Here is a 16,534-nt window from a genome sequence, read left to right as displayed (position 1 = left end):
TGATTTATAACCAGTCAGATGTTGGACTCCCTGCCACATTTGTCTAGTATCATGATTTCTCAGATGGTTCTCAATTTTATCTCTGTACTCCGCTTTTGCTTTCCTGATACCCCTCTTCAAGTTCACTCTTTCTATGCCATACAATACCCGGTCCCCAGTTCTAAAAGCAGGACTTCTGCTGGTCCTGTAGTCTAGCATTTTAACAACACTTGATAGGGGCTCCTGCTTTCACTGGAACCAAACTTACTGGAATTGGAACAGTTTCTGGATACATTAGCCATGACAGGATGTTACCTGGTTGATTGATTATGGGCTGTTAGTGCACAGCCAAGTGATTGTATCTGCACCAGAGTGGGAGCACCTGACATAGTTGCTGGTACAAAGGCTGTCCCAGGTCAAACTGGGTGTTAACTCCAAGTTCTTCCATACCTTGTAGTCCTTGGTTTTAGAAACACAAACTCCTTGTGCCCTTAGTGTTACTTCTATCCTGCACTAGAATGCTACATCTTGCAGTACTCACCTAGTATGATTCTGATCCAATATGGAATATTGAAAAGGTAACACGCTAAGGGCAAGAGAACACAAGAAATGCCCTGCTAGATCTGACCAATGTTCCATCTAGTGTAGCATCCTATACCACACATTGGCCAATCAGATGCTCAAGAGAAGCCGAGAAGCAGGTCAGGAAGGCAACAGCTCTGTCCTTTTGTTGAATACCAGCTGTTGGTAATCAGTGGCATGCTGCCTTTGAACCTGGACACTGCATACCAACATCAAGATTTCTAGTTTCAGTAAAAGAGAAAAAGATGCAGAGAAAGAAATGAATGCAATTAGAAAACGGGGAGACTAACTCCAGTGAATTTGGAAGTTGTGTTTCTTCTCCAAGTTTGGCTGATGAGCTTTGCTAACCTTTATCCTTTCTATTTCAGGCTTCAAACCATGGGAACTGGGGTTCCTGGGGACCATGGGGACAGTGCTCTCGCACATGTGGTGGAGGTGTTCAGTTTGCATATCGTCACTGCAATAACCCTGCACCTAGAAACAATGGCCGGTATTGCACAGGAAAGCGGGCAATCTATCGCTCTTGTAATGTCCTGCCATGTCCTGCCAATGGTATGTTTTCTACAAATCAAAGTCAATAACAATGTCAGAGACTGTGGTACTTCTTAAATGTTGTGCAAATGGTGTTTCTTGCTGTACCCAGAGCAGTAGTGACATGGTTAAAGACTCTGGGCTATTTCTGCAGAGACTCTAGGTTTAAATAATAATTGACATTTCTGCATTCACTACTGCTCTGGGTTGACTACACTGACTACATTCACTTTATGCAAGTGCAAGTAGTTATCTGATCTAGTTGATGGAAGAAGAGAAGTCCAAGAAATGAAGAGTTGCCCAGAGAGATTTTGCAAGGATCTGTTAGGGCTTCACTAGATGAGTATTAGTTGCACATTAGACCTACAGGCCATATACAGTATATCAAGGCTTTTCCCTACTTTATGCTACGACAGCTGTTCCACAGATGAATCACAATATGGTAACAGTGTGGCATACTGTTTGATATGATATGTTGTTTGGTTGGATATGATTCGTAAGCTTTGCATTGGCTGTCCCTTGATAAGATGGATTCTGGGTCTTCCAGTGTTGTGAATTTGCGTTTGAAATGATGCACACCTTGTGTGTATGCTAGCATTGGGAGAATATATGTATACAAATAGTAATGAATGATCATCCTTCTCCAGCTAAAGCTTTTCGCCAGGAACAATGTGAAGCAAGAAACGGTTACCAGTCCGATGCAAAAGGTGTCAAAACCTTTGTAGAATGGGTCCCCAAGTATGCAGGAGTGCTGCCAGGAGATGTTTGCAAGCTAACTTGTCGAGCCAAAGGAACTGGCTACTATGTAGTTTTCTCTCAAAAGGTAAATGTAGTTTCAATAACTGCTTCTCTCTCAGATATCAAAATCTTTGTGTTATGAATAGCAGGGGTGGCCAAGGTCTGTTTAAGCTGAAAGCTTTTATATATCCAAATCTTCAACAGCCCCTGGCCAGGCTGTTACTTCTTCTCTCTCTCTCCCCTGACAGATCTGGCAAGCCCCAGATAATATGCTAAGCCAAACCTTGTTTTAACTAAGCATGGTGCAGTAGGAAAAAGAACCAGGGAAGGGCAAGGGGGCTACTAGCTGTTATTTGTGAACCTGCATGCTCACACAGTTTTATGAAGCCAATCTTTGGCTTTAGCATGCTGTGGAAATCAGACTATATACATGGGTAAAAGACCTTCTTTGAATTCTGTGGTTTTACATAGGTAAAGGTAAAGGGACCCCTGACCATTAGGTCCAGTTGTGGTTGACTCTGGGGTTGCGGCGCTCATCTCGCTTTATTGGCCGAGGGAGCCAGCGTTTGTCATCAGACAGCTTCCGGGTCATGTGGCCAGCATGACTAAGCCACTTCTGGCGAACCAGAGCAGTGCACGGAAATGCCGTTTACCTTCCTGTCAGAGCAGTACCTATTTATCTACTTGCACTTTGATGTGCTTTCGAACTGCTAGGTTGGCAGGAGCTGGGACTGAGCAACGGGAGCTCACCCCGTTGCGGGGATTCGAACCGCCAACCTTCTGATCGGCAAGTCCTAGGCTCTGTGGTTTAACCCACAGCACCACCCGTGTCAGGACATGATAACAATCATCTGTTCCTTAGCAGATTCAGCTTTAAATGCAAACTGAATTGAATTCCTGCCATCCCTGCTCTTGAGCTTCCCAAAAAGTTAAGAATGTTCACTAAGAAATCATCCAGAAATGAATCTTAAAACTGTAGTTTTAACCAGCAGTGACTTCATCCAACAGGTGACTGATGGAACGGAATGCAGGCCGTACAGTAATTCAGTCTGTGTCCGCGGCAAATGCGTGAGAACAGGATGTGATGGCATTATTGGCTCAAAGCTGCAGTATGATAAATGTGGAATCTGTGGCGGAGACAATTCCAGCTGCACAAAAATTATGGGAACCTTTAATAAAAAAAGGTAAGAATTCTGATCACAGCTATTGTTTTGCAAGCCGAATTGTTTGTTGCAATGGTGAAAGCTAATTATGTAGGGTTCAGTGAAATACAGTGTTGAATAGCAAATTTGTATGGCAAAAATACAGCTAAGAGTAACTCATCTTCCACTGGAAAGGTCTCACAGGTGCTGCTGCACATTCAAACATAGAGTGTGTAGCAGATGTGTAACAGAACTCATATATAGCAGATAGCAGAGCTTCCACCACTAAGCTGCTTTCCACCAATTTAACACACACACTCCTAACAAAATAGAGATTTTGTTTTCACTCCAAGTTTTCTACCTACAGCGAAGGCATTTGTTATCAGCAAGTAAGTATGCCACTTGATTAGGTTGGCTTGTTTGCTAGATATTCCTACCTTTCTAATAATATTTCTAATAACTGATTGGTGGTAACTACCTTGCACAACCAAGTTACCACTGCTCTCAAACTGTGTATATTATACATTATTATATTATGGATACAGTGGTGCCCCGCAAGACGAGTGCCTCGCAAGACGGAAAACCCGCTATACGAAAGGGTTTTCCGTTTTGGAAGTGCTTCGCAAAACGAATTTCCTATGGGCTTGCTTCGCCAGACGAAAATGTCTTGTGAGTTCCTGCGGGTTTTTTTCTAAGCCGCTAAGCCGCTTATCTGCTTATCCGCTAAGCCGATAAGCCGCTAAAAGCCGCTAAAAGCACTAATAGCGCTAATCCGCTAAGCTGTCAATGGGCTTGCTTCGCAAGACGAAAAAACCGCTAGACGAAGAGACTCGCGGAACGGATTAATTTCATCTTGCGAGGCACCACTGTATTATTATATTATGGATATTATAATATAATATTTATATTATATTGTATTGTATTGTATTGTATTGTATTGTATTGTATTGTATTGTATTGTATTATTATTAGTGTGTGGATACTTCACCCTTTTTTGTTCCTGAACAGACTGAGCATTTCAACTATATTTCAAATTTCACATTTTAAATATATAAGACCTCACTTAATGTCAGGTTTCCTGTTATGAAACTCACTCATATATAACACGACTGACACATGAGAGTAATAATTCTTCAAAAAGCAATAGAAATTATACTGTGTAAAATGTATTAGTTAAATGTTACCACTAGAGATAGGTGAGCTTCCAAAGTGGCTTTTGGATTAACTCAGAAATTAATACTAGTCAGAAATTAATACTAATACAAAAAGATACTAGTCTCCAATAATTATTTTTCACAGGGATTATGAATTAAGTAATCAAAATTAGTATTACCATTATTACTTTTGTGTGTGTGCATGTGTACGCTTAATTTTAATTTTCATTCAGTTGTATTTTTTTCATTTCTTTAAAAAGCAGGGGGAGAACTCGGGTATATTTTCCAAATTAACCCCACATCTTTTACCTGTCCCCATACAAACTTGCTCTATTAGTGTCATTGTTTCATGACATTTAATAGGGGGAAATTAAGAAGACAGGGAAGCTGGTATTTCTTCTCCCATTCAAATTTTAATATGAAGGTGGTTCTAGAGGGTGTAACCTTTACCTCTTCTTGGAAGTAATTTAACTTAGTTTAAGTCCAAAAAATTCTTTCTGAAGCCTCAAATAGTTTTCAATTAAGTTTTACTTAGACCTACAAAACTTGATGAACTACTTAGCTGTGTTCAATGGGTCTATGAGTAAAGTTTAGTTGACTATTACCCTATTTCTCGTCATCATGTTTGTGATATCGTATTTCAACAAATGCTGATAAAGTGAGATAAGTGGGATGCTTTCATTGGCTTCAGCAGAATTTGAATTAGCTCATCTTCTATTGGAAATTAGAAAAGACAGATACATTTAACGCTAGACCCAGTTCATTGTCAGATAAGTGAACTACTATCAATGGCTTCAATAGGTTTCAAAAGACTATCCATTTCTTCCTCACTAACATGTACTTTTCTTACATTTCAGTAAGGGCTACACAGATATCGTGAAAATACCAGAAGGAGCAACACACATCAAAATCCGACAGTTCAAAGCAAAAGACCAGAGTAGATTCACAGCTTACTTGGCCCTGAAAAAGAAAAATGGTGAGTACCTTGTCAATGGGAAGTACATGATCTCAACCTCAGAAACCATCATTGACCTCAACGGAACTGTCATGAACTATAGTGGCTGGAGTCACAAGGACGATTTCTTGCATGCAATGGGACATACAGGCACGAAGGAGATCCTGATTGTACAGATTCTTGCAACTGACCCAACTAAACCATTGGATGTCCGTTACAGTTTTTATGTGCCAAAGAAGCCAACCCAAATGACAAACTCTGTCACCAGCAACAGCAGCAGTAACAAACTGGCAACGCCACTCACCCAACCCCAGTGGGTGACTGGACCGTGGCTTTCTTGCTCTCGAACATGTGACACAGGCTGGCACACAAGAACTGTCCAGTGCAAAGACAGAAATGAAAAATTAGCTAAAGGGTGTCTTCTGTCTCAAAGACCTTCAGCATTCAAGCAATGCTTGCTCAAAAAATGTTAACCTGTGGTTCCGTCGGCTTCTTAAAAAGGAGCCTCATTAAGTCGTAGTTGACATGTTGACATAAGGTCTACCCCGGCACAGAGAAAAGCCAACACTTCAATATGCTTTCATGTTGTCTCAAATTATGGGCAGAATCTGCCTATTTGGACCAAATGAAGATATGCACTGCTCTGAGTGACAGTGAGGTGATCTTGATATGTCAAAGGCACTAAACATTAGTCGCTACAAGCCCTTTGTATCTGCAAATAAGAAGAGGATAAACCAGTGAATCATCTCCCTTATCTCACCTACCTCTAACACAGTATGTCCTTAGACAACTTGTCATACTTACCCACGAAACCACAATAGCTTTTTTATACTATTTGTAAATATCTCTGCTTTGGTATGTCACTTTATAATCACTTGATCATCTTGTGGAAGAACAAAGGCCTTTCTATACAACACAAGTGATTGACCAAAGTATGTCTGCAGCCATTGAGGACTCCACCTTTTCAAAAATGGCTGCGGATATTTTACTGGAAAGTTAAAGAGCTTGCTGCTTTATTTAAAAAAAAAAAAAGATTTAATTTTTGACAAAAGGAAATGCATTTCCATCCTAGGAATTTCCTGACAAGACTTTAGTTCTGTATTAATGCCTTTCTAACCAGATATTCTCATACAAGTGGACCTCTGCAGCAAAAAGAGAGAGAGAGAGAGCTGCTAGTATGTATCTTGAAAATGTAAAAGGGGGGCATACTTAATTCTGTTTTTGCAAATGAGAGGGTCATGATCCAGTCCCATATGTGCATCCTTCCACGTGCAGGGAGACAGTGTGAAGGAATTCTACATGTGGGAGCAGCACATATAAGAGAGTTTGGTGAGGCACTAGATCACGCCTTCAGTGTCTTCTATCTCAAATATTCTGATACCTATTCACACCTTTCTTTTATTAGTTTCACAGTGGCTTCTAATGGAAATCTAACAATGTAGTGAATTTGTTATCTACTGAAGAAGCTATGAAGAAATCAAAATACATAGCATAGGTTTCTTGCATGTAGCAATGTATTGTCTAATACTTCTAATTTTGGGATGCATTTTTACCACTTGGACAACACCAATCCAAATGCACAGGCTCAGTTATGAAGCAAGATATATTGTGCACGAACTGTCCCATTGTTGCGATGGAGCATGTGCAATCTTCTGCACATGTGGCTTGGGCCACTCCATTGAATTCTTTCAGGTGCACCTCAAAACTCCCATACAATTGGGGGTGCCCATGCACAATTTGTTTTAATTAGTTAATTTTAAAACAAACAAAAAAAACCTATAAAATATATTTATTTTTTGTGACATTGCATATTTTTGTAGATTAAGGCTGCAATCCTATACCCGCTTACTTGGGAGTAAGCCCCATGGAGTATAACGGGACTAGCTTCTGAGAAAATATGTACAGTATAGCTCAGCAAGGGCCACAAGAAGTGATAGCTATAGCCAGTGCTTTTTGGGGGGGACACTGGGGTACACATACCCCTAAACATTTTGTGAATATAAGTTTAGCCTCATTGAGGGGCAGTATTTCAATATGAGTAGGAAAATGAGAGTATCCCTAAACATTTATTTTAGGGGGGGGGAGCACTGGCTATAGTCAATATTCTGAAGAGTATTTCCACCAATAAAAGGGTGCATTTTTTCCAGGGCATAGGCAAATAAATTTTCCATTTTAGAAAGGTAACATAAATACCTCGATCTGAAATGTGATGAAATTAATTGAATTTTGGATGCTGTTTATATAATATGGAATATATATATATATATGGGTATAAAATCTCAGTAAAAGAAAATTGCCCCTCTGCTCCTAGTGCCTTCCACAAATATTGCAAGTATGGACAATTCTTGATTTTCCATTGCAATTTAGTTTTAGATTTCAGGGGAGTCAGGACTATATCTGAAAGTACCCAAGTTTAATTTTGATCTAAAGTATTTGCACTCCAGCACCAGTTCTGATGTTGTTCTGGAACAGTGGTTAGAATGCACCATTCCAAGCATTTATTTTCTAATGTAGGACGTTTTAGGGTGAATAGATTGTTAAACCACTCCCATTTATATAGGCCAGGTGTAAGAAACCCTGTGGCCCTCTAGAAAACTATGTGTTTGCATTCCTGTTGGCACTCCAGAACCTGTGGCAGGTCCAGACATCTTTCACCATCCCTGATCATTGGACATATGAACTAGGGCTGGTCAGGTTTGGTGTCCAACAACATCGGGAGAGCTATAGGTTACCAACACCTGATACAAGTCCTGTTTACAGCTATTTCATTGGAGTACAGTAGTACAGTGGTGCCCCGCAAGACGAATGCCTCGCAAGACGAAAAACCTGCTAGACGAAAGGGTTTTCCGTTTTGGAGGCGCTTCACAAAACAAATTTCCCTATGGGCTTGCTTCGCAAGACGAAATGTCTTGCGAGTTTTTCCGACTTTTTCCCCTTCCCCCCCTTTTTTCTAAGCCGCTTATCCGCTTATCCACTAAGCTGATAAGCCGCTAAAAGCCGCTAAGCCGCTAATAGCGCTAATCTGCTAAGCCGTCAATGGGCTTGCTTCGCAAGACGAAAAAACCGCTAGACGAAGAGAATTGCGGAACGGATTCTTTTCGTCTTGCGAGGCACCACTGTACTCCCATTTATAAGTAATAGCCTGACTTGATAAGACATTATCATCAATGATGATTGACAACTGCACTTTCACATCCAGGTCAGACTGATGCCCATTAGGACTGGTAGCGCAGAAGGCAGGGAGACCAACAGTAGACAGAGCCAACATCAGCCAGAACCAGAGCCAATGACTGGTGGAGCCAGTGAATTCTCAGTATGTCTCTAGTCTCTTCTCTGTTGCATTATAAAATGGCAACACTAAGACTAACAAGGAGGAAGCTGACAGCAGCACCACCCGCTGGACTGATTGTAGGAAAGCAGGCATTGTCCTAATTGCCCTAAAAGACCAGCCGAACAGATATGGGTTTGAAGAACGTAGGTGCATTTACTAGGTACATAATATGTTGATCCAAACAAACAGACGTTTCCAGAAAACACATTGATGGATTAAAACAGCTGTTCTCCAGCACTGTTCTAGCATATGTAATTACGCATAGCTAGTTGTGGCAGAATATGAATAGGGTTGTGCATCCAGATGTAGATCAAAAAGTGCATCCCATCTGTAGCATTGCAAGGTGAATTAGCAACATCCACATTCAAATGCACGCCTCCTTTTTATACCTGTGATTCCTGTCCAGAGAAAGAGTGACACATATGAAATACACTTCTGCAGAATGCTTCCACCTGTGACTATAGGACTAGGAGAGATATCAGTTTAGTACATTCTTTGATCCACTTTCTGTTCCAAATTATAGAGGTCCCCTGACTTTAAACAGTTCTCATGCCATTAAACAAATTCTGATCTTATGTGCATAATCAAGGAGATAGAGCTTTCTATCTATAAAAGATGTAGCTCTTTCTTCAGTGATCTTGGGATGTGATCGATTTTTTTAACTGAAAGAAAGGGCAGTGCAGAGATTTTTTAAAAAACCCAGGAAATGAACTTCAAGCTGGTGCCAGTCTTCAATATTTAATCTTTTTATATTAACTGAAGAATCAATCATATTTGGCACCATGTCCAGGATCACCTTTCAGTACTTGCCTAAATTCTTTATGAGCAGAGGCCTGAGGTGCTTGAACATTATGGGTTATATCCAGGGCTTTTTTCCAGCTGGAACTTGCTGGAACTCAGTTCTGGCTCCTTTCAAGTGGGTGCCATTGCCATTATAAGGCAACAAGGGAGGGGCTCTTGGTGAGTTCCAGCATCTCTTTTTCTAGAAAAAAAGAACTGGTTAGATCAGTGAATCAATGCTCCTATATTCTAGGGTTGATGAACCTGTAGCCATCCAGATGTTGTTGGACTTCAGATCCCATCAGCCCCAATTAGCATGGCCGATGGTCAGGGATGAAGGAAGTGATAGCCCAACAACATGTGTAGGGCCACAGGTTCCCCATCCCTGCCTTACACTCTAGTTTTCCCAAGCAATAGTACAGTGGTGCCTCGCAAGACGAAATTAATCCGTTCCGTGAGGCTCTTCGTCTAGCGGTTTTTTCGTCTTGCAAAGCAAGCCCATTGACAGCTTAGCGGATTAGCGCTATTAGCGGTTTAGCAGCTTTTAGCGATCAGCTGTTAAGTGGCTTATCAGTGGATCAGCTAATAAGCAGCTTAACGGCTTAGGAAAAGGGGGGGGAGGGGAAAAACCCCGCAGGAACTCGCAAGACATTTTCGTCTTGCGAAGCAAGCCCATAGGGAAATTCGTTTTGCGAAGCGCCTCCAAAATGGAAAACCCTTTTGTCTAGCGGGTTTTCCATCTTGCGAGGCGTTCGTCTTGCGGGGCACCATTGTATAGGAAACGTTTAACTGAAAGTAGACCCTTCAAGAGCAGGAAAGGGAAAACTCAAAAGAAGCAACTGAATCCAGTAAACTAAATGCAGAGATGGTGTACATACAGTGTAATCCTATACATGTAGAAGTGTGTGCGATTGAGTTCCATGAAGCCAACTTCCTAGTAAGCGTGTTTAGGATCACTGCCATCATGGTCTAAGTTACATGGGCACATGTAAGTTACTCAAACTCAGGTAAAAGCATGAAAAGAAACTGAATTTTAGTTTCCTTATTATAGCATGATCCTAGGACATGTGTGACATATGGTAAGCACAGTACACTTTGGCAAGAAATAAAAAAGGCAAAATTAAGGAGAACTGTGTGTTTGCCCTTTTCCTGCCCCCTCCCTACCTCTCTTGCTCTCTTCCACATTGCTTTCTGCACTCATAAATGTGAAACTGGTGCCAATTGTGTCACTTTATAGTTTCTGACTATGTTTGAAGCAGGTCAGTGCCAGAGACTCAAATCTAGTCACCACCTTATGTACTGTTTGGTTATTCACATTTTCTCTCAGAATTCTACTAGCTTGAATGGGAGCATATCCACTGCTAAAATCACAACTGGTGCCATGATTCAGTGCATCTCTGCACAGTGAAGGCTAACTTTCCAAATAATCCTCTACACTAGAAAGCTGTAATCCTCAAACCACATGTTGTCACTGTATGAAACCTATTGGGTGGTTTAAAGATTGAATAAGGCTGAATGGAGTAACTTTTCCATGGAAATAGTTTATCCTATGGGGAAGGTGTGGGGAAAGATGTTGGTAACTGATCACAGATGTAAAAAGGAAAAAAAGAAAATTAAAAATTAAAAAAAACAAAAAAAGTAAAAAAGCAACATAGCACTGAAAAATAAATAATTTATTGTTTTTACAAATTGGTATGTGAATGGATGTAATGAATTTATTTATTCTTATTTAACATGAAATGCCAATTGTGAAAATTCTTCTATATTTAAATTGTTTTGCTATCACTTCTTTGTCTGTCTTTCCCTCTTTTTTCCCTTTAATTTATGCCTTATATTTGAAAGGAAAGTACTATGTGAATTTATCAGCACGCAGCACTGGTTGCTTTTATATTGTTTTTCTTTGATTTATCTGGAACGCGTGTGTATGTGAATGTGGTGCATGCATGTGAGAGTATGGTTAATAGTACAAATAAATATACTTGGGTGAATGGCTGTGTGGGTGTTATCACATATATAAACATACAGAATGCACACGCATCCATACAGATATGTGTCTGTATATGTATACTGATATTTTGTAACCACGGCTTTTCTTTTCCTTGCAACTACCTTGCATTGCATTATTTTCAAAGCTTGTAGTTACAGGGTGCAGTCACAGGTTTAAGCATTGTATAAGAACCTTCTCCCGTCACCTCATTCTTGTACCTCCATCTACCCAAGGCCTGCTTTCAAACATTATGTCTGCAGCTTCCTCTATAGCTTCCTTTGGGATGTCATGGGGAAGCTGTTGTGCAAAGTAACTCTCTTGTGGTTCCCCTTTAACCATACCCGCAGCTTCTTTGAAAATGATGGGTTTTGGTGTTTTGACATTAGTGGGCCCCTTACCATAAATGGCTTCCCATGTAGCTGGTATCTAGGCAGTTCCCCATTTAATTTGTTGTTGTGCTGCAAAAATAATGCCTGGGTTTGTCTTGCAAGCTCACTTTGATCTGTTTGCACTAGTGGTATGACAAACTAATCACACAAACCATTTTCCATGGGTAGAAGGCTGCCAGAGAAAAAGCATAGTTACCATAGAGATGGCAACCGGTCTCATTCATTTGATATCTCATGTTACGGACAGCCAAGAGCCTCAAAATCAATAGGGCCTAAGCATATATCCATCATTGTAATACATGTTTATTTCAGTGGGACTTGAATAAGGCTGTAGTAAATAGCTGGTGGTTCTAAAATGCACTTCATGTGCACAGCCAGGCATCTGATTCAATGTTCTTTGCGTTTTGAGCTGAACACGCATATATCCTAAAATACATGGTTCATAATCTAGTGTACAAAGGTATGATGGGGCACCTGAGGTTTTCTGGAGACTCCACAGTACCAAAACCCAGAACCAAATGGGTTTCTCTCATCCATCCACTTTCCCATTGCTTCTAGTGAAGCAGTTTATACAAGAGCTGTTTCTCTTTCTTCCTGCAAAGAGCTTCAGGTAACCTGAAGATTGGGGGAAACATAATTAGCTCAGCCCCAGAGAAGCAAGTACTAGCTTCGGCATGTCCTCAGTGGAAGCAGAAACCTGAGGATGAAGAAAACATACTGGGTCATATTTCTGGATGTGAAAGTACCAACGCATTGAGAATGCAAAAGCAATTAAATCAATATTACTGAGGCAACTGGCTTATGAAACCAACTTTTCATAAACCATACTGTAAATCTGCAATCCTAAGCCTATTTACCCGGGAGCAAATCCTATTTAACTCAATGGGACTTCCAAGTAGGAATGTATAGATTACACTGTCAGTCCGGATTAATCTTAGAACCACCTTACTTGTTTAAAGGCCCCTTCAGTGGTGCATATCAGAAACACAAAACAAAAATTACACCAACCATATTAGTGATTCTGAAACGTATTTTAACTCTTCAGGTTGGGAGCCATTGTCTTTTGCCAACTAGTAACAGATGGTTGTTCCATCCAAATGGTTACAACATATTACTGGTGCATCCAGCTACAACATCTGAAACATTTTTAATGGCCAAAAGACCTAGGAGCTGCCACTATTGCACATATATAACAACAGGTGCATTTTGTGAAGTAGCTGAAGAAACCAGATGGCTTCATTAGATGCACAACAGAAAAGTTCAGACACTTGTTTAATACTATGAATAATTCATGGTAGAAATATGTAATGCCATCTATTTATGAGAACTTTTTTCTAGTAGTTCAGGAATTCTAGCAACTACCCTGCACAGCTAGAGAGAGAGAGAAAGAGCGCAATACCAAAATTTCAATCTAGTTACAAAACATTTTTCAGTATGTAGCATACAAGTTAAGAAAGTGTGTGTCTTTTATTAGCTTCCCCTTCTATGTACCATTTTATGTTGTTTTCCAACTGCTACTCAGTAAGTTTCACAATTCAGTTGTTTTAGCCCTAGCGAACGACTTCTGATGTTCAGGTTTCGCCGCAGTACTGACCTATTGATTACTTTTATCCTTGAATGTGTAAACTCAAGTTGCTTTAGAATGTGAAAAACATTCAGGGCAGGCACTCTCAATTCTCAATACTTCTAACTCAATAACAAATTGGGAAATAAATGTTCATGTCTGTTACACTGGATTCAGTGAAGCAATCTAAGAAGGTGTGGTGTCTATTGTAACAGGTGACTGTTACAGATTAACACCCCAAAAATACCAGATATTTTGCTAGTATCTTGTAGTCAGAAATCACTTAGCCTAATGCTCCTGCTCCCTGAACTCTTAATTCAAAGCTGAGATGTAACAAACAAATGCCGGAAAATGTGTTTTCATGCCAGCTGAAGACTTTTATGTACAACTAAATAATTAGATGTGTGTGTGTGTGTGTGCAGATTCATGTATCTGTATAAAATATGTGCTGTATATGGATGAGGAAGGAGATCAACATCAGCCTTCACCAGCTTGGAACCCTGCAGCTGTTTTCAACTACAGTTCCCATCAGTCCTAGTCATCCCAGCCAATGGGATGGGAGTTGTAGTCCAAAATATCTGAAAGGCACCAAGTTGCCAAAGGCTGGCCTATTTAATTATTGGGTACATAGTGTGCATTTATTACTTCCACTACATCAGGCTATAGCCAGAATAACTTCACCAGAGTTAACAATTTACATAATTATATATGTGAATTTAACGCAAAATACACCAAATTTGATATATTATACTATAAAACAGAATGGCACTTCACAGCAAAACCCATTCAAAACACATGGTAAACTGCCCCATTGAATGCTATACTAAACATCCGTGCACCGGAGAAATGTTGGTTCAATCAATTTTAACCTTGCTACAGATAAATAAACTTTGGGGTGGGGGAGTGAACAAACATGTAAGAGAGAAAAGGCTGGGCTACACTAGGACTCCATAGAATAATAATAAATAAAAAAAACTAGCAGAGATCTTGCTGTTGGAAGATGACTTAAAAGCCAGTGGGTTCGGTCTGGCTGTACCAACAGGACACATTGCACTAAAATACAGGCAGCCAGTCTATGGCCTGTGTGCTCCATGGCCCTGCTTGACACGATTTCTGGCACACATACCAAGAAAGTTGGCCATCATGGCACTAAAGCACCACAGCTTTTTTTTCCCTTTAAAGTTGCTGATGAAGGAAAACTCCACAACTGCTCTGAGCAATGAATTCCACAGGCCAACTGTCCTTTACTTATAAAACCTTGTTGCATACTGATTTCTCTTTACCCTTGCCTCCCTGCAGTGTTTTCTGTATACTAAACATGTCTTTTGACAGTGCAGTGACCAAAGCTGGACAGTAACTCCAGCTGAGAACCAATACTGCTAACTATAATGGTGCTATAAACTCCTGGATCTTTCATATGAATCTGCTGTTAATGCCAACCAAAATGATTTTTAATTTTTTTGCATTTCCTGGCCTTATAGTAAACACCTCATTATTGAATGTTAGTGTGGCCGTTGTGTTCTGTAATACCTTGCACTAGATGTTTTAGACATTTATTGGTAATGTAAGTACACCTTAGGAAACTGATGTGTGTGTTGCCAGCTTTTTGTCTTTTGTTGGAAAAATGCCTTACCATAGTGAATTAACACTGGAGAACACTGCAGTGTCAGCCATTGTACAAGATTTGTACTGTATTATGAAATATTAAAGGCCAGCGCCTTGAAGCTATACAACTATGATGACCAATGTATAAGAGACCAGTTGTGATCTTAACTGATTTTGTGGCTTCAGTTGAAGTAATAAACAGTGTCATGGGCTTGACTAGTTCCTGTAGATTTTGTCTTTCCATTCCTCCAACCAGCAGCCTTAACCAGAGACTGGGTTGTTTCTATTCTGCAAGGTTCGGTGAGGTGGCTGTTCATGTACATAAATAGATGTGCATTAAAAAACAACTGCTTTTTACTTATAGAAGGAGTGGAGGGAGGTGCACCTAAGTTCCACCCAGTGAAAATGGTTATCAGTATAACTTTCCTTAGTGGTAGTAAAGGGGGTAAGGAAACTCAAAAATATTTGAAATCTTCACTCACCACCCCTGAATTCAGAATGATGTTATTCTTCAAAAGGTTTTTAGCTGACATCTAGATGAGAAGCTTACAAATTAAATGAATATTGATGAGAAAAGGTGAAATTTTATCCCCCCGCCCGCCCCCCAATTGCTCTCCCTCCATTCTGGAATGGTGTGTTGTTCTTCAGCAGATTTCATATTTGGGGTGGATATATATTATATATAGTCAGAAAATAGCAAAGTAAATGCCCCCCCCCTGAATCTGCCTGCATAGTTTTTAATACAGCTGTCCATATGCAGCTACTTTGAGCTATAGTATGATGGCACAAGAGAGAGACACAGATAGGCTACCAAACAATGATTTTCTTCCACACAGCACTGAAAGCTTTGATTTGCCCAGGAACGTAGTCCATAGAGAATATTTTACTGTGCTGTAATATTTTTTCCAAAAATAACAGGGTTACACCTATGCAATGTGGGTTGAGTAAAAATTCTTTCCCAAGTCCCAGTTCTATTTATGTGGCAAATTGAGAACTGCTACCCATCCAGTTGCTTTCAAGTCAGCATCTCATTTGAAGTCGGTGTTGTCCTTTTTAGTTACAGCCCTGTTCATTCCTTATAATAAGAGGGAAATGGAAAGAAGAACAGCTGCCTAGGGTCTTGTTGCAATTGCCACATATTATCTATACCTGTGGATACAGCTTCCTTTGATAGGAATCTAAGCTATGAAAAGATTTTGAGAGAAAGTACCAGGAGGACATTGCATTCAAATACACAGAGCTATAAACTTGGCTTCCCCTCTTCAACAGAAAAAAAGGGAAATCGTGGGTGGTGTTTTTCATTTTTATATTATTATTTTTTTGTAAACCTCAGTCTCTTGAAATCCGTAGTCAGATGTCAGTGTGGGTTTTTCTTTCCCTTGAAATACTAAATGCTTTTGGAGTTAGTTCATTTTCTATACCTAAATGTTTGCCCCAAACGTAACTGAAAGTTAAAGCAAATGTGTTTAACAATACCCCAGTGGTGTTCTTTTAAAAGACAGGTGGGTAGCTGTTTTGGGATGGAAAAAATTAAGAAGGACAGGAAAGGAGGTATTTAATCCTTCCTGCATGTCAAATCTCACCCACAAAGACATCCCTCCTCCCTCTCATACACACTCCTGTTTCTAAACATTAGTGAAAAGGATACATGTGTGTTTCTAGAATGTGGTGTGGGTGGGGTGGTTTGATGTTGATGGGGAAAGGGTTTTTTAAAAGGCTTGGGTTGGAACCCCTTTTTTCTGAATTTGTCTAGTTTTTGTCCAGGCCGTCACATCTCTAATAACAAATAAATTGCAA

General features: G+C 40.1%; 1 protein-coding gene across 1 annotated transcript in view; it reads left to right on the top strand.

Moving 5' to 3' along the window:
- ADAMTS5 (ADAM metallopeptidase with thrombospondin type 1 motif 5) overlaps positions 1-9,608 on the top strand; it is a 48,531-nt gene extending 38,923 nt beyond the window's left edge. Inside the window, exons 5-9 of the mRNA XM_079972036.1 lie at positions 930-1,113; positions 1,740-1,915; positions 2,839-3,014; positions 4,984-7,854; positions 8,192-9,608. Of these exons, the coding sequence (XP_079828162.1) occupies positions 930-1,113; positions 1,740-1,915; positions 2,839-3,014; positions 4,984-5,554 (1,107 nt within the window). The 3' untranslated portion in view covers positions 5,555-7,854; positions 8,192-9,608. The remainder of the gene's footprint in view (positions 1-929; positions 1,114-1,739; positions 1,916-2,838; positions 3,015-4,983; positions 7,855-8,191) is intronic.
- The last annotated feature ends 6,926 nt before the right edge of the window (positions 9,609-16,534 follow it).

Source organism: Podarcis cretensis (genome assembly GCF_951804945.1).
Source record: "Podarcis cretensis genome assembly, chromosome: 4".
NCBI lineage: Eukaryota > Metazoa > Chordata > Lepidosauria > Squamata > Lacertidae > Podarcis > Podarcis cretensis.
The sequence above is the reverse complement of the archived record's forward strand: the minus strand, read 5'-3'. Positions and strand labels throughout refer to the sequence as shown.